The sequence below is a fragment of the Perca fluviatilis genome, chromosome 17 (assembly GCF_010015445.1).
Source record: "Perca fluviatilis chromosome 17, GENO_Pfluv_1.0, whole genome shotgun sequence".
Classification (NCBI taxonomy): domain Eukaryota; kingdom Metazoa; phylum Chordata; class Actinopteri; order Perciformes; family Percidae; genus Perca; species Perca fluviatilis.
Genome location: NC_053128.1, coordinates 33,872,393 through 33,891,640, shown reverse-complemented (window position 1 = coordinate 33,891,640; position 19,248 = coordinate 33,872,393). Strand labels below are relative to the sequence as shown.

General features: G+C 44.6%; 1 protein-coding gene across 2 annotated transcripts; it reads right to left on the bottom strand.

Annotated features, from left to right (window-relative positions):
* Positions 1-11,981: 11,981 nt before the first annotated feature.
* On the bottom strand, positions 11,982-19,129 carry LOC120545259 (spidroin-1-like). 2 transcript variants are annotated; one of them, XM_039779447.1, is made up of 4 exons: positions 19,045-19,129; positions 18,088-18,180; positions 15,754-15,848; positions 11,982-13,616 (listed from the first exon to the last, which is right to left on the bottom strand). In XM_039779447.1, the coding sequence occupies exon 4, from the start codon at positions 13,512-13,514 to the stop codon at positions 12,354-12,356; it is 1,161 nt and encodes a 386-aa protein (XP_039635381.1). In that variant the 5' UTR covers positions 13,515-13,616; positions 15,754-15,848; positions 18,088-18,180; positions 19,045-19,129; the 3' UTR covers positions 11,982-12,353. The 2 variants fall into 2 exon arrangements, with proteins under 2 accessions (XP_039635381.1, XP_039635382.1); XM_039779448.1 differs by lacking the exons at positions 15,754-15,848; positions 18,088-18,180 and having other exon boundaries at positions 19,045-19,064.
* Between the last annotated feature and the right edge of the window lie 119 nt (positions 19,130-19,248).

The window sequence follows — 19,248 nt, the reverse complement described above, 5'->3', positions numbered from 1 at the left end:
ATTTTATTGGCCCTTATGCATCCCTGTGTTTTGGCCCTATTTGTAACAAGAGCTTTTCTTCCAAATATGGTATGCTCGTGAATATTTAGATGAGCTGCGCGCTGATTGGTTGAGCGAATTGCCATAGGCAGACATTAGAGATGCGTGCTGATTGGTTGAGCGAATCCCCAATACACATACATTAGAGAAGCGACAGAATCTCATATTCCAGACACTGCAATGTTTCGTTACCAAGTTCACTTCTGAGACTTTTTTATGTGAGAAATCAACTATATAAAGCTCATATATGGGCCGTTTTACGAAAATTGATGGCTAATTGCAAATATGGTAAGACTGTGTGTCGGACTTCAGCAGCGGTGCTGCTGCCTCGCCGCATGGCCTGCCTTCCTCCACAGACTCGGTCTGCTGTGAGCTCCGTTAGGCTGGCAGCCCTGACAGAGCTCCAGGGGCCTGCAGCTCCTCTCTTCCTGCTAGCTAAATGGCCCGTTGTGTGAGAGTGAGAGCGCGGGCAGAGAGCTTGTTACACCAGCAATCTCTTACCACATGTTACACACAATGTCACGCCACTTAGCTATACAACATCTAAATGTCTTATAAAGCTTACAACTGTGTCCGATTTCAAGTTAATGAATATTTGTGAGTTGTAAGAGTTTCGTTAGCTGCGACTGTCCCTACAATCCTAGGTGTACAAGATTGCGGCTAGTTAGCTTCATTTTTGGTCGTAATTCGAGTATATTTACAGTTTGAATTTCGTCACGCCACTTACACATCTAACTAAATGTTTTATAAAGCTAACAACGGTGTCCGATTTCAAGTTAATGAATATTTGTGAGCTGTAACGGTTTCGTTAGCTGCGACTGTCCCTTCAATCCTAGCTGTGTGTAGCTACAAATCACGGATAGTTAGCTTCATTTTCGGCGTAATTCAGAGTATATTTACAGTTTGAATTTCGTCAAGCCAGTTATACATCTAACTAAATGTTTTATAAAGCTAACAACGGTGTCCGATTTCAAGTTAATGAATATTTGTGAATTCCTGAGGAATTCTAAGAAGAGGCTAGCTAGCTCTCATGGATAGAGCTACATCCAGCCGCAGGCTCTATCAATGAGACTCGCGGATAAGAGGCGTTTATTTCCCCAATCGTTTGTTTAAATAACTCAACACATTATAATTACACACATTAAAAGATTAACTATAATCTGTGGTAAGAGATTGCTGGCGTAACAAGCTCGCTGACCGCGCTCTCACTCACACACACCGGGCATTTAGCTAGCAGGAAGAGGGGAGCTGCAGGTCCTGGAGCTCTGTCAGAGCAGCGGCGTTTAGTAGTCCATTATCCAAAAACCGGTGACTTTGCGCGGGTATGGAGTGCTGTCGGCTGCCAGTCGTAACGGAGCCTCAAGTACCTCACAGCAGGCCGGGGTCTGTGAAGGAAGGCAGGCTGGGCGGCAAGGCAGCTACACAGGCAGCACCGGCGCTGAATATCCTGTCTCAAAACGACGCTGAAAAACTAGTCCATGCATTTGTTACTTCCAGGCTGGACTATTGTAATTCCCTACTGTCAGGTTGCTCAAATAAGTCTCTTAAGACTCTCCAGCTGATCCAGAATGCTGCAGCGCGTGTTCTCACAAGAACTAAGAAAAGAGATCATATTTCTCCTGTATTAGCTTCTCTGCATTGGCTTCCTGTTGAATCCAGGATTGAGTTTAAAGTCCTTCTCTTGACCTACAAAGCTCTAAATGGTCTAGCACCATCATATCTAGAAGAGCTCCTAATACCCTATTGTCCTACTAGAGCACTGCGCTCCCAGAGTTACTGGTGGTACCTAGAGTCTCTAAAAGTAGAATGGGAGCCAGAGCCTTCAGTTATCAGGCTCCTCTCCTATGGAACCAGCTCCCGATCTGGGTTCGGGGGCAGAAACTGTCACCTCATTCAAGAATGAACTTAAAACTCTCTTATTGATAAAGGCTTATAGTTAGGGGTGAGGAGTTGCAGTGTTCACCTAACTGGCCCAACTGCTTCTCTTCATAATTGTTAGATTAATAATACATAACAAAGTAGAGGGAGGCAGGCCCAACCCAGATCCGGCAGGGGGAAGTTCTAAGCCCGGAAAAGCTACCTCTCCTTATGACCTGTCTCTCTTAGTTACCTGTTATAGTTACGCTGTTATAGTCCTAGACTGCCGGGGACTTCCTTCCTTTGACACACTGAGCTGCTCTCTCCTCTCCCTTTCTATTACTGTTTCTATTACTGTTACTATTACTATTACTATTTGTTGTGCAGCCCGTCCCAGAAATGCTTGTTACTAATCCTAGCTTCTGGGGAGTTTACTCCCCGGAGTCCTTAGCTTTTTCCCCAGCGCGTATTTCCTTGGAGAACGTTGGCACCAAGACCCTGGTTGCAGCTGTCGCGCGTGGTCCTGCTGCACTCCCTGCTGAGCTCAGCGATGCCCTGCAATGTCATGCTGCGTCCTGCTGAACCCTGCAGCTTCCCGCTACATCCAGTCACTGTTCCATTATTAATGTGACTACTCGCCACTGTTCATCACACCCCCAACCGCTCGTCAGACACCGCCTACCAAGAGCCTGGGTCTGTCCGAGGTTTCTTCCCAAGGAGGGAAGTTTTTCCTCGCCACTGTCGCACTGCTTGCTCTTGAGGGAATTACTGGAATTGTTGGAATTGTTGGGGCTTTGTAAATTATAGAGTGTGGTCTAGACCTACTCTATCTGTAAAGTGTCTCGAGATAACTTATGTTATGATTTGATACTATAAATAAAATTGAATTGAATTGAATTGAATTGAATTGAACTCCGACACACAGTCGGACAAAATTTGCAATTAGCCATCCATTTTCGTAAAGCGGCCCATATTTGAGCTTTATATGGTTGATTTCTCGCATAAAAAAGTTTCAGAAGTGAATTTTGTAATGGAATAGCAGAGATCTGCGTGACCTAGCTAGATTCAGAAGACTACCTGATCTCAGGTCAGTTGTGTAGCCTATCTAAATGTACTACTTGATCTCAGGTCAGTTGTGTAGCCTATGTAAATGTTGGGGCGTGACCGTTCTCTTAATACACCCATGGGCTGACAAAGGTTCCGGTTTTTGGGAGGTTGACGTCAACTTCCAGCTTTGTTGGGATTCGCCCGTTTTCAGCAGCAGTTTCAAAATATGAGATTTTCATAGTAAAGGGGTGTCAGTGGGATTTAGAGCTTCTATGTATGTCCTATTTACCCACCGAACTGTCGTTATTACACTATGACAGGGTAAAATCAGTTTTGCATTCTATCACCCCTTTAAAGGAGAATTCCGGTCAATTTCAACCCGTAGCTCTGTTGTTTGTAAATCAGGAGTACTGTCAGTAGCGAGAAAAACGAAAACAAACGGTGCCGCCTACACCGAGTTATCCTCCTGCTAGATTTTGCACCCAACAGTCTTAAACAAGGCTTAAACAGGGCAAGTTTTAAACACCGCAGTGAAGCAGAGCTGACCTACAGTTCAAGAGTTCAGCAGCTCATTTGCATAGGTAACCTAGCAACGGCGGAGCCTGCCTGTCAGCAGAAGCAGGGAGGAGCTCACAGAGCTGACAGACGGAGCTTGGAGTTAGATCAGGACTAATATCAGAAAATGGTTCGAGTTTGTGCCTTTCCAAAATTACGGCAACCAAATGAAGAGATATTTGAGCTTGAGCTTTCACCGTCTACAACCTCCGCGCAGCCGGGAGATTTTACAGTTATGGCTGGTTGCACTTGATGCGGGTACATGGTGGTGCTCGTGTGGATACTGTATCGCAATGACCACCGAGGAAGAAAGCCTGTGCTGTAAGGAAAGGGATCTCATCCAGCCTGGTCTGGACGGGTCAACGGACATTGTTTCGCCCATACAGAGGTTTCCCCATCTGATCTATAAGGATGATCTAACCGGCCAGACCTGATGGCCAGCTGTCTAATGAGTGAGTACAACAGGCTTTCGTGACTCTGTCTAGCTTAGGTACATTTGTTTTTAGTTGTAAATACACATTCAAAACACTAATCAAAACACACCTCTTTAGATTAGCTTTCCACATACAATAATCTTACATTTCTCACCTGATAGTTACTGTTTTTAATTGCTTCTAAATATCCTTGTTTTATGTGTTGGTTTTATTGCTTATCTGTTTTTAATGTGATATATGTGCTGGTTTTTACTGTAAAGTGTCTTTGAGTATGATGAAAAGCCCTCTTTCTTGTTACAGACGATAACGGCAGACGCTTAACGTCTTGCGATTTTAAGTCCTCCACAACGAAATACAGTCACTAATTACACCGTTTTAGCTGTATTTTAACCGGACCTGTCTGCGGCAGCTTTCTCCGTTGTTTCCAAACTTTTCTCCGCTCCGTTAGCTACGTAACTAGGACTTAGGTATTTGTTGTGCTAACGGCTAGTTAGCCTGCCTGCTAGCGGGAGTTAAAGCGAACCACTCAGGATTTTGCCTCCTGGGAAATCTAATCTATTCCATATTTTGGTAACAGTAACGAGCTATCCACAGCTTGCTAATACAAGCAGGAGCACCTGCATTGTATTTCGAATTTGTGAAGGTTTTAGGTTTTAGGAAAAGGCCTCCATCAACGTTGCTACTAGCTAAACTAGCAAGCTACACGATGCCCCCCTCAGCTGTTCACCTGGCTGTGACTCGTGCCTCCTGTTCAGCCAGAAGATAGTGGAACTTGAAGCCAGAATATCGACTCTCCACCAGATCAAGGCAAGTGAACAGTTCCCCGACTCCATTTTGGAAGTTCTCCTCACATATACACTGTCGGATGTCTTGATTCCACTGTGCCCTGCAATACTCTCACCCCACCACACACTAATACAACCTCTGTCCCTGTTGTCTCTCCTCGGCTTGCCGAGGACCCAGCCAGCTCTGCTGACCAGCTCCACTCCACACCAGCCGGAGCCATGGCGTAGGAGCAAGCACCAGAGCAGGCGGTCAGGACAACGCTCAGCCCCAGCCCAACCCCTACGACTAGAAAACCGCTACAGCATTCTGGACGAACGACGGAGTTCCCTTCTCTGCTACCGTCCCCACGCAGCTCATCCTGGTCCAGCGACACAATCGACGCCCATTGAGGGCGGACTCTCCCCTCGGACTCATCAACCTCCACGCTGATCATCGGAAGCTCCATGGTAAGGGACCTCCACATTCCCCCTTTACCTAGCGGTCCCTCTAAGGTCTACTGCTTCCCCGGGTGCCAAGGTCCGTGACATCCAGCACAAACTTCCCGGCATCCTCGCCCCCCCGCCAAGGTCGACAACATCATCGTGCATGTGGGCACAAATGACATCAGAGAGGGACGGTCGACAGCACTCGGAGAGACTTCACCACTCTCCTCTCCACCCTGATGGGCACAGGTAAGCGGATTGTCATCTCTGGGCCTCTACCTACCTACAGGAAGGGTGCTGAGAGATGGTCCAGACTGTTCTGGCTCCACACCTGGCTGGAACCACTCTGCACTTCCCTGAGCATTCCCTATATCGACCACAACTTCAACTTGTTCTGGGAGATGCCCAACCTGCTGAAGCGTGATGGTCTCCACCCAAACCGACACGAGCCAGGATACTATCTGACAACATAACGACCCACTGAAAGGCAAGTATTGACATTATGTTGAAAATATCACAGATTCATGTCCCCAGGCATTGATCCTGATAGCACTATACAAGTGGATGAATCTGAAAATGTTTTCTGCAGGATAACATGTAGTACTAGTGTTATTCCAGTAGCGTGTAGTACTAGTACTATTCCAGTAACATGTAGTATTAGTACTATTCCAATTATAATCAACAACAGACCACACAAAGTGGTGAATAGAGGGAACATACCCACAACTAATTAGAATTAAAAACTACCACTGCAATGATAGAAAAGGAGACGAAAATTAGATGTGGATTACTAAATATCAGATCTCTGTTTTCTAAAGCAGTACTACGTAAATGAATTGATATCTGATAATCAAATTGATCTATTCTGTCTTACTGAAACATGGCTGGGCCATGAAGAATATGTTAGTCTAAGTAGGCGACTCCTCCCAGTCATATTAATACTCAAATTCCTAGAGGGGGCGCGAGGAGGGGAGTTGCGGCCATATTTGATTCAAGCCTTCGTAAATTAACCCTATAACCCAAACTGAATTATAACTCTTTTGAAAGTCTTGTTCTTAATCTTCAACATCCAACCGGAAATCAGAACAGCCAATTATATTTGTTGTTGTCTACCGAGCTCCAGGTCCGTATTTCGAATTTTTATCTGAATTCTCAGAGTTTTTATCATGTGTAGTCCTTAAATCAGACAAAGTACTTATTGTAGTGATTTTAATATCCATGTGGACGTTGACAGCAATAGCCCTACTATACCTGCTTTCAACACATTACTGGATTCAATCGGTTTCAGTCAGGAGTGTGCACAAAGGCGCACGCGCTTTTAACCACACCCTCGACCTTGTGCTGGCATATGGTATTGAAATTGAGGACTTAAGAATATTTCCGCAGAATTTGGTATTATCAGATCATTTTTTAATTACTTTTGAATTCTTGCTACCTGACCATACTAAACTAGATAATGGCTTCTACACTAGATGCCTATCTGACAGTGCTATAGCTAAATTTAAGGAAGATATTACAACAGCATTTGACTCTATGTCGTGCCTTAGAATAACAGAGGACCTCTATGTTAACCTCAGTCCCTCTCGGGTTGATGCATTTGTGGACGGTTTTGCGACTTGCCTCTCCGACGACCTACGGACTCTGTCGGCTCCTCTAAAAAGAAGACGATGAAGCGAAGAAAAAGCTCCTTGGTATAACGAACAAACTCCCCAGATTGAAACAAGTCGAAAACCTCGAGGGTAAGTGGCGCTCCCCAAAAGTGGAAGAATCCCCGGATCTGGCATTGAGAAAGTCTCAAAACCTATAGGAAGGCCTTAAGAAAAGCCAGATCAGACTATTACTCTTCACTAATAGAAGAAAATAAGAACAACCCAAGGTTTCTTTTCAGCACTGTAGCCAGGCTGACAGACAGTCATAGCTCTACTGAGCCATCTATTCCTCTAGCTCTGAGTAGTGATGACTACATGAGCTTCTTCAATGATAAAATTATAACAATTAGAGATAAAATTAATTACCCTTTGCCCTCAACTTCTAACAGTTCATCTTTAAATACAGGACCGCTAGAACGAACGACTAATCCGGACATATACTTAAACTGCTTTTATCCTATAGACCTTCAACAATTAATGTTAAAGATATCCTCAGCTAAGCCATCTACCTGTCTCTTGGACCCCATCCCAACGAGGCTACTCAAAGAAGCGCTACCCGTGGGTAAACACTTCACTACTAGATATGTATCAATATGTCCTTATTAACAGGTTATGTACCGCAGTCATTTAAAATAGCTGTGATAAAATCTCTTCTGAAAAACCGACCCTGGATCCTGAGGTCTTAGCAAACTATAGACCTATATCTAACCTTCCCTTTCTATCCAAGATCCTTGAGAAGGTGGTTGCTAATCAGTTATGTGATTTTATACATAGCAACAGTTTATTTGATGATTTTCAATCAGGTTTGAGAAAGAATCATAGCACAGAGAACGGCACTGGTGAAAATTACTAACGACCTTCTAACAGCTGCAGACAAAGGACTTGTCTCCATTCTTGTTTTACTAGATCTTAGTGCTGCTTTTGACACTATTGATCATACAATCCTGTTACAGAGATTAGAACACTTAGTCGGAATTAAAGGAACTGCACTAAAATGGTTTAAGTCTTATTTCTCTGAGCCCTCCCAATTTGTTAACATTAACGATAAACCCTCCAAGCACGCCAAAGTCAGCCATGGGTTCCTCAAGGCTCAGTGCTTGGACCAATTCTATTTTCCTTATATGCCTCTCTACGCAGACAACATATTATTAGGAAACACTCAATTAATTATCACTGCTACGAACGTGCGTACCCAATTATATCTGTCAATTAAGCCAGATGAAAGTGGTCAGTTAGCAAGACTTCAAACGTGTGTTGAGGATATAAAATCCTGGATGACCCACAACTTCCTGATGTTAAACTCAGACAAACGGAAGTTATTGTGATAGGACCAACGCGACTGCGTCGTTTCGAAAGATATAGCTACTCTGGATGGTATTGCCCTGGCCTCCAGCACTGCGGTCAGGAAATTTGGGAGTTATTTTTGATCAGGATATATCCTTCAACGCCCATTTAAAACAAACCTCAAGAATAGCCTTTTTCCATCTTCGTAACATTGCCAAAATCAGGAATATCCTGTCTCAGAATGATGCTGAAAAACTAGTCCATGCATTCGTTACTTCTAGACTAGATTACTGCAATTCCTTATTATCAGGTTGTCCAAATAAGTCCCTTAAGGCTCTCCAGCTGATCCAGAATGCTGCAGCCCGTGTTCTGACGAGAACTAAGAGAAGAGATCATATTTCTCCTGTATTAGCTTCTCTGCATTGGCTTCCTGTGAAGTCTAGGATCGAATTTAAAATCCTCCTCCTGACTTACAAAGCTCTAAATGGTCAAGCACCATCATACCTAGAAGAGCTCTTAGTACCTTATTGTCCCCACGAGGGCACTGCGCTCCCGAAATGCGGGGCTACTTGTGGTTCCTAGAGTCCTCTGGAAGTAGACTGGGGGCCAGGGCCTTCAGCTATCAGGCTCCGCTTCTATGGAACCAGCTCCCAGTCTGGGTTCGAGGGGCAGACACCGTCGCCACATTCAAGAGTAAACTGAAAACCCTCCTCTTTGACAAAGCTTATAGTTAGGGAGTGAGGAGTTGCAGCGTCCACCTAACCCGGCCCACCTGCTTCTCCTCGTAGTTAGTTATGCTATTACAATCCCAGACTGCAGGGGAGGCTGTTTCCTTCCTATGACACACTGAGCTGCTCTCTCTTCTCTACTTGTTACTTCTGTATGCATCCTGTCCCAGAATTGCTTGTTACTAATCTAGCTCTGGGGAGTTTACTCCCCGGAGTCCTTATGTTTCTTCTTCGCAGAGCTATGCTCTGTGATTCTCTGCAAATCCCGGCCGCATCCTGCTGCATCCTGCTGCATCCTGCTGCATCCGCTGCATCCGCCGCATCCACCCATGCTCTGCAGCGCCACGTTTCATCCCGCAACGCCCTGCTGTGATGTTCCTATGCACAGAGTAGTCTGGATCCGGTATAGGGGACTGCACTACTCAGTATGACACGATGTGCCCTGCTATGACATGAACTTCCACGATGACCTTCGACGTCACTGTGACCTTTAATGTGACTATTATCACCACTGTTCATCACACACCCCAGCCCGTCCGGCCAGACACCGCCTACCAAGAGTCTGGGTCTGCCGAGGTTTCTTCCTAAAAGGGAGTTTTTCCTTGCCACTGTCGCGATAGCCACTGCTAATGCTTGCTCTTGATGGAATTACTGTAATTGTTGGGGTTTTGGAAAGTGTCTCGAGATAACTTTTGTTATGATTTGATACTATAAATAAAATTGAATTGAATTGAATTGAATGAAATGTATTATTATTTATTATAAATAAATGCCTCAATTCTTTAGTGAAATAACCAAAGCTCGCCCTCCCCCCCCCAGCCAATGCAGACCCCTGGCCTACCGGGTGATTCTGGAGTGGGTTCTGAGAGGAGAGCACCTTGGCCGTGGCACCAGAAGAACATTGCCTACCTGTGTTATAGCAGCGATCAGACAAGAGTACCCCTCCCCAACTGGAAGTTACACAGGATTCAAAGAGGCAGAGGACATTTTCTGAGTCAAAAACTATCATTTCTAGTAATACTTGGTATGGCCATTACTAGGAATAAACAAAGCAATTGCACAGTTATATTACAAGTAAAGTTGAATAAGTAAATTGTAAGAATAAATAAATTGTAAGAATAAGTACATTGTACAGTTCTATACTGCACCTGTCTGTTACAGTGATTTTATAATATAACAATACACATTACATTTGTGCTTTTGTGTCTTTACTTCAACAAAAAGGAAATAACAATATCACAATCTAGACAGAATTAATGTAAAGTATGTACAGTACAGTGTGTGGTTTTATACATAATCATGCTGCAGCATAGTCTGAAGTGTACAAAGAAAAAATAGTTCAGTACTCTTTTCCTAGGCCTAGAACATGCTCTTATAATGTGACCTGGCTTGAGCAACCAGTTGACTCTTATCCAGCAGAGGAACTGGGGCTATGTTACAAAGCAGTCGCCTTCTTCTCTGTCCATGACGGGGTAAGGGTTTTTTTCTTCTGTGGACTTGAAAGAACTATTTTGAACTGGCTGGATGACCAGCTGGACGCCTTCTTGGGAGTTGACTGTGGCACTGCAGCTAATTCTGTCTCTATGTCACTGGATGGTGTCCCCTAAATAAGTAAGAAGGAGAAAGAGCATTGTAATCAGACTCAATGGCCAAAACATTAACATTGAGGATGCATCTATCATAATCATATCAGTGTTGTAAGGCAATTACAGTAATATATAAATGTTGGCTGTAACGCAGTGATATAACTCATTACTAATTACATGTCGGTAATATCATACACGGGTCTCAGTAACGGGAGTTTTTTTTTTTTTTTCAAGAATTCACCAACACCGTGAAACATTTCTTCACAGAAAAAAAAAGTGAGAATTACTTTAGCCTTGGAAAGTATAAATCATAAGGACGTTACCTCCAATTTGTCTGCAGCTGGTCTTTTCGCTTTAGGAATGGCGTTTTCCTTCAGATACCGGGACATGACGCTCTTTTCGGTGAAGTCAATGTTCGCTACAAACACGGTAATCTCTCTCATGTAGCTAACGTTATCAAGGGAGCTGAAGTGCAACCAGCCATAACGGTAAAATCTCCCGGCTGCGGAGGGGTAGACGGTGAAAGCTCAAGCTCAAATATCTCTTCATTTGGTTGCCGCAATTTGGAAAGGCACAAACTCGAACCATTTTCTCATATTAGTCCTGATCTAACTCGAAGCTCCGTCTGTCAGCTCTGTGAGCTCCTCCCTGCTTCTACAGACAGGCAGGCTCCGCCGTTGCTAGGTTACTTATGCAAATGAGCTCCTGAACTCCTGAACTGTAGGTCAGCTCTGCTTCACTGCGGTGTCAGGTTACAGCCTGTTGATACATGCTCATTACTATGGACAGGACCTCGGAAAATCGTTTTTTTGTGGAAAAAATGCATTTTGGAATATTGGATTGTATGAGATCGGCACTCGATTCTTCAGGACTTGAGGACCGGAGAGCAGTACATAAACAGAGGTAAGGATTAACACTACTTTATGCCTTTCTGTCAGATCTACTGCAGTCAAATTCGCTGTGTTCCCTCGTAAGAAATAACTGCACATGGCTAAGCACTAGTAATGGCATTTCGAACATGTTTAGAGGCTAAAAACACGTTTAAAACTTGCCCTGTTTAAGCCTTGTTTAAGACTGTTGGGTGCAAAATCTAGCAGGATATCCTCCTCGGTGTAGGCGGCACCGTTTGGTTTCGTTTTTCTCGCTACTGACAGTACTCCTGATTTACAAACAACAGAGCTACCGGTTGAAATCGACCGGAATTCTCCTTTAAAGCTGCTTTCTTTCTAACTTCCAGCAGGGGGAGACTCCTTAAAGCTGTATTCTATCTGAATTCCAACAGGGGGCGACATGTAAAGATTAGACATAAAGTTGAATCTAATCTAATCTAAAACGTGTGGTTGCAAAAGAAGGTCGGTTTCTGTAGAAGTCTATGAGAAAGTGACCCACTTCTCACTTGATTTATTAACTCAGTAAACATTTTCATAATTAATTTATGGTCTCAATCACTAGTTTTAAGTCTTGTGCAACACAGAACAATGTTAATTTTTAGAATTAGTGTTAAATTTTAAAATCAGCGATAAAGCAGGGGGTGTTTTAGGGCGTGGCTATGTTGTGATTATGAGTGAAAGTGTGTAACGTAGAGTGTAAGGGCTGCTCCTTCACTCCTCCCTCTCATCTAAAATCATCATATCCGCAACCAGGATGGCTGCGCCCGTAACGGAAAACTCAACGACTCAAAGCTGATCTCCACAAACCAAAGGGTGACTCACACATGCTCTGTCCATTAATATACAGTACAGTCTATGGTATTTCAGTGAAAGACAAAACTTCTTCACTCCTTCCTGCCAGTTCAGACACTTGTCCCAGAATCCTCTGAAAGTCCTCCATGTCTGTCAGCATGATTCCAGCCTGAAGAACTTCTCACACATCCTCTTTATTTCTTCCAGATCGTTCTTCAGCCGTTCTATAATCTCCATGAACACTTTCCTTTTTACAACCACACATTTACATTTACAACCACAGCTCATCTTCCTCCTACTAGTGCTCCTGCTGCAGCTCCTCCTGCGACTACTGCTAACATTGCTGCTGCTGCTAAACTAACCCTCCCAGTGAACAGAGCTTCAAGGACCAGGAGTCCTATTCCTCCTTCTGCAGCTCCTGCTACTGCGTCTTCTGCTGCTACTGCTCCTCCTGCTACTACTCCTCCTACCACTGCTAACATTTCTGCTCCAAGTACTGCTAAACTAGCCCCCCCAGTGACCGGAGCTGCAAGGGCCAGGAGTCCTATTCCTACTACTGCTCCTATTGCTCCTGCTACTGCTCCTGCGTCTTCCGCTGCTACTACTCCTCCTGCTGCTGCTCCTCCTCCTGTGTCTCCTGCTGCTACTGCTCCACCTGCTATTACTCCTCCTACCACTGCTAACACTTCTGCTCCAATTGCTGCTAAACTAACCCTCCCAGTGAACGGAGCTGTAAGGATCAGGAGTCCTACTCCTACTACTGCTCCTCCTCCTCCTGCTGCAGCTCCGACTCCTGCTGCTGCTGCTGCTAAACTATTCCTCCCAGTGAACGGAGCTGCAAGGACCAGGAGTCCTACTCCTGCTACTGCTCCTCCTGCTACTGCTCCTCCTGCTACTGCTAACGCTACTCCTCCTGCTAAACTAACCCACCCAGTGAACGGAGCTGCAAGTACCAGGACTACTATTCCTACTATTGCTCCTACTCCTCCTGCTACTGCTCCAATTCCTACTGCTACTGCTCGTACTCCTCCTGCTACTCCTTCACTTGCTTCTGCTGCTACTGCTGCTGCTGCTGCTCCTCCTGCTACTGGTAACGCTCCTAAACTACTCCCCCTACTGAATAGAGCTGCAAAGAACAGGTGTCCTATTCCTACTGCTGCTCCTATTTCTGCTCCTACTCCTCCTGCTACTGCTCTTCCTGCTACTACTCCTCCTGCTACCCCTAACACTCCTGCTCCTACTGCTGCTAAACTAGCCCCCCTAGTGAACGGAGCTGCAAGGAACAGGAGTCCTATTCCTAGTCCTACTCCTGCTCCTACTCCTCCAGCAACATATCCAGGTGTTCTCTTCTGCGTCTTTCTGACTTTAAGTTTGTTCATTAATCCAGACAGATGAGGAGGGAGGTCTCTGATCCATCTTCTTAGTGTTGACTCTGAACCCCCCATCTTGAGGTCTCCTGGTCCTCCTGAAGTGTTGAGATCTCCTCTTCAGAGTGATGAAGAAGCTGAACTTAAATCAAACTGTGATCTGATGTGATCAGAAAGGTTCTGTGGAGACAGGAAGAGACACACATCATCAGAATAAACACATACACACACACAGAGAGACACACACTGTACACACACACACACAGGTGTTTCCTCCCAGCTCCACTCAGGTAAACGCTGCTGCAGCAGCTGGGAGGAAACTCTAACTCACCTTAGATTTCTGACATTTAAAAACTCTCTATTCCTTTCAGATTAAAAGAAAACTCTGAGTTAGAGCAGCAGAGGAAACTAACCTCAGCCAACATCAACAATAACCCTGATCTGATATTCAATATGTTTAATATTTAACTTTCGACTCCTGGACTGAGATCCTGGTTCATCCAGAGAGAGGAAAGGTAGTGTTTATCTTGCCAGGTCATGTTTGTAAATGAGAAGTTGTTCTCAAACAGTTTACCTGGATGAATAAAGTAAAAAAAAAAGAAAAAAAAAAGTCTCAGTTAAGTGCAAACTCAAACTACACTTCATTATATTCATGTGGTTTTCTCCTCAAAAGAGAAGAAAAACAACAGTTTAAAATATGATCAGCACATAAAGTACAGGCCAAAAGTTTGGACACACCTTCTCATTCAATGTGTTTCTTTATTTTCATGACTATTTACATTGTAGATTCTCACTGAATGCATCAAAACTATGAATGAACACATATGGAATTATGTACTTAACAAAAAAGTGTGAAATAACTGAAAACATGTCTTATATTTTAGATTCCTCAAAGTAGCCACCCTTTGCTCCAGTGAGGGACTCCATAGTTCTGCTGGGGGACTTCAATGCGCACGTGGGCAATGATGGAGACACATGGAGAGGCGTGATTGGGAGGAACGGCCTCCCTGATCTAGTGGTTGTTTGTTGTTGGACTTCTGTGCTAGTCATGGATTGTCTATAACGAACACCATGTTCGAACATAGGGATGCTCATAAGTGTACCTGGTACCAGAGCACCCTAGGCCGAAGGTCAATGATCGATTTTATAATCATTTCATCTGATCTGAGGCCGTGTGTCTTGGACACTCGGGTGAAGAGAGGGGCGGAGCTGTCAACCGATCACCATCTGGTAGTGAGTTGGGCCAGTGGGTGGGGGAAGACTCTGGACAGACCTGGTAAGCCCAAATGGGTAGTGCGGGTGAATTGGGAACGTCTGGAGGAGGCCCCTGACCAACGGACTTTCAACTTGCACCTCCGGCGGAGCTTTTCGTGCATCCCTGTGGAGGCTGGGGGCATTGAACCCGAGTGGACAATGTTCAAAGTTTCCATTGCTGAAGCTGCGGCGAGGAGCTGTGGTCTTACGGTCTTAGGTGCCTCAAGGGGTGGTAACCCACAAACACCGTGGTGGACACCGGTGGTCAGGGAAGCCGTCCGACTGAAGAAGGAGTCTTTCCGGGATATGTTATCCCAGAAGAATGCGGAGGCAGTTGCAGGGTACCGAAGGGCCCGAAGGGCTGCAGCCTCTGCTGTGAAAGAGGCAAAGCAGCGGGTGTGGGAGAAGTTTGGAGAAGACATGGAGAAGGACTTTCGGGCAGTAAGTCGGATTCGTTTCAGGTGAGGGTTGGCCTCCGCCAGGGCTGCGCTTTGTCACCATTTCTGTTTGTAATATTTATGGACAGGATATCGAGGCGTAGTCGGGAGGGGTTGCAGTTCGGTGGGCTGGGGATCTCATCGCTGCTCTTTGCAGATGATGTGGTCCTGATGGCATCATCGGCCTGCGACCTTCAGCACTCACTGGATCGGTTCGCAGAGTGTGAAGCGGTTGGCATGAGGATCAGCACCTCTAAATCTGAGGCCATGGTTCTCAGCAGGAAACCGATGGAGTGCCTACTCCAGGTAGGGAATGAGTCCCTACTCATTTAAACTCCTTAGGAGTTTAAATACCTTGTTCGCAAAAGAGGGGAGGACCCAGGACTAGGTGAAGGGACGTCCAGCTGGGAGGAGGCCTCAGGGAAGACCCAGGACTAGGTGGAGGGATTATATCTCCAACCTGGCCTGGGAACGCCTCGGGATCCCCCAGTCGGAGCTGGTTAATGTGGCTCGGGAAAGGGAAGTTTGGGGTCCCCTGCTGGAGCTGCTGCCCCCGCGACCCGACACCGGATAAGAGGTGTCTGACGAAGAGGTGTCTGTCTGTCTATGTGTGTTTTTGTTCTTACCGGTTTGTCTGTCAGCTGTGTGAGGCGGTCCAGGTGAAGCAGCTACTGAGCGTGCTCAGTCTGTCTCTTATCTTTCAGTCCTCTGAGTCGTTTCTCTGAAACCACATGACCAGAGAAACCTGTCAAACAACTGCAGCGTCTCACCTCAACAACAGCTGACTTTAAAGAGGAACTTATGTTTTATTAACTGACAACATTATGGTATGGATCCCTCCAGAGATAGAGTTTTTAGTTTAACATGAAACCATCCCAACACTATGTCACCTTGTTAGTCTGCTAAATAAAACGTAGTGTTCAACATCTTCCAAACACAACCATGAACTTATTTGTAACTAAGTTACAGTTTTTTACAATCACTTTGCTACTAATTTCAGAACCTTGATGGGATTTTTCAAAACTATAGACACAAAACTCAAAACAGTCATCACTTGTAACACAGGTTGTCCAATGTTCAAAACATTGCATTGTGCATTCATATCTCTACAGAAGTCTTGCACTTGCACAATCACTGGTTCAAAAAACAAATATATTGTGAAATACCATTGAAACATTACTTTAGATCACCCACACACAAGCTACCCATAGTTTCACTGAGTCATTGTTCGTACAATCATTAAATATTGTAGTACGAAATAGGTGATACATGTTTCATTATGGTACTACAAGTAAATACATCTCTGTAAAAGTACTGCAGTAGTAGAGAGAATACTACAGACCAATGTGGTATAAGTATATATATATATACTTATACCACATTGGTCTGTAGTATTCCAGACCAATGTGGTCTGGAATACCACAGACCGTTAAAATACTAACAATAATATACAATTGGCCAACAATAATATAGTCACCTTATATTTCCCCATGTTGTAGCTGACGTGTCTTTAGCTGTAGGTTAATGTCATATATTATCACCTAATCATAACCCTTTGACCTAGTTTATGTAACGTTACATTTCTGTTGTTGAAATGTTAGCTATTTTAAAGGCGGATTCATGCTTTTGCGTTAAATCGACTCGTAGGTACGTAGAGATACACACCACACACACACACACACACACACACACACACACACACACACACCAAGCCAATAATGTTGATAATAAGAAACATAAACATAAGTGTGCCGACAGTGCATTGTGGGTATCCTGAAAGTAGTTTGACAGACATGGTACACACATTACATTGCCTGAAAAGAAGTAATCATGTTTTTCCTTCATATTGTTTTACAACCCGTTTCCTAACCAGTAAAATACAGACCGTTAGACAGCATCTCTCAGCATCAGATACCCAACGCTACCCCCACTTCAGGGTCTGACTGGACCTCAGCGGGCAGAGCAGCAGCTCAGCGGTGCCGTAAGATGACGTGGTATTAAGAGAGACAACAGCTGCGACTCTAGAGAGTAGTAGGAAAGCTGAAATGCCACGTAAGGATGCAGGTGGGAGGATGCAGGTGGATGGATCAAATAACACAGGACTTTCCCCCAGGAGACCAGCGTTTAGGTCCTGTTCTTGTCCCTGAAACGTATGTTTTGTAACCCCCACCCACCATCTTAACCTAAACCTAAGTGTCCTGTTGTTATCAGTTAAACCTACATCCAGATCCAGAGCGCCAAAAAGTGACGCCAAGAGTCTCGACCAAGCATTACAGTAAAGAATGATGATGAAATATTACATCCATAGATCATGTAGTCTAATTGGTTAATGCTCCACGCTAATTGGTGACAATGAATCTCGTTATCTTAAACCTTTAATGATCTAAACATGGAATATTGTTTGTCTGTTTCCATACAACTATGCATTAAGAGTAATGCAACAGTTAATTATCATTTTGAGTAGGTGTATCAATTGATAGTTAGATGATTGTAATGAAATGAATAGACAATCATCTGAAATATAAAGTGTGAATTGCTTTTTGAAGTAGTAGTACTTTGATGTTAAGTTGTGTCATATTGAACAGCTGATCTTTGTTAAATGAACAAATGATCTCAGGTTTATGTGTATTGTATCCAAGCAATTGAAAAAATGTACATATTGATCATTGGTTGTGAGTTTTGTGTCTGGAGTTTTGAAAAATGACGTCAAGGTTCTGAAACTGTAACTGATAACTTCATGCAGCGTAGATTTGGACATGTGTTTGTGTGTGTCTGTGTTTGTGTATGTGTCTCTGTATGCGTGTGTGTGTTTGTGTGTGTGTCTCTGTATGCGTGTGTGTGTGCGTCTGTGTGTGTGTCTCTCTGTGTGTGTGTGTGTGTGTGTGTCTGTGTCTGTGTGTGTGTGTGTGTCTGTGTGTGTGTCTCTGTGTGTGTGTGTGTGTGTGTGTGGGTGTTCTTACCTTTGTGTCTTTCAGCTGTGTGAGGTGGTGCAGGTGAAGCAACATCTGAGCGTGCTCAGTCTGTCTCAGCTTTCAGTCCTCAGAGTCGTTTCTCTGAAATCACATTTCAAGAAGCCAAATGTGATTGGCAGTAAGGTTTAGAAGAGACGTGGGACGTCCCACAGCTGCTCTGCCTGTATCTCCACCATGAAACCTCTGACTGGCTCTGTGCCATCCAACCAGTCCTACTGCCTAAAGTTGGGAGGAACCATTCAGCAGCACAGGATTGATGATTGATGTGGACATAACAGGTAGATGATCAGTCTAGGAACTAGTTCCCTGTTTTTCACAAGGTTCACCCAGGTGTGCCAGGCGCCAAAAATAGGTCTGGGGTGGGGGCGGTCTCTAAAGGCCCAAACACTCTGAAAGTGATAATTGACGCCTCATCTGATGCTTCTATGACGCACTGCAGGCATCAGATTTGAACCAGCAGTACGTTAGAAAACGTACATGGTTTGTACCATTTGCTTGTGATTGTAAAAAACTGTAACTCATAACTTCATGCAGCGTAGATTTTGACATGTTATGTGTCTTCATAGAGGTCCATTCAACTACCACGAGCCCAATGAAGTTTGCTCCAGATAGTTCTAGAAATAGCACAACAAGATGACATCACACATAACCATTTTATCTCTACAACTAGTTCAAGTTCACACTGTTTCTTGTTTGTGTGTGTGTGTGTGTGTGTGTGTGTGTGTGCGTGCGTGTGTCTGTTTGTGTGTGTCTGTGTGTGTGCATGTGTGTGCGTGCGTGCCTGTGTGTGTATGTGTGTGTCTCTGTGTGTCTGTGTGTGTGTGTGTGTGTGTGTGTGCATGCGTTTGTGTGTGTGTGTGTCTGTGTGTGTGTGTCTGTGTTTGTGTGTTTGTGTGTGTGTGTGTGTCTGTGTGTGTGTCTCTGTGTGTGTGTGTGTGTTCTTACCTGTGTGTCTGTCAGCTGTGTGAGGCGGTGCAGGTGAAGCAACAACTGAGCGCGCTAAGTCTGTCTCAGCTTTCAATCGTTTCTCTGAAATCACATTTCAACGAGCCAAATGTGATTGGCAGTACGGTTTAGAGGAGACGTGGGACGTCCCACAGCTGCTCTGCCTTTAACTCCACCATGAAACCTCTGACTGGCTCTGTGCCA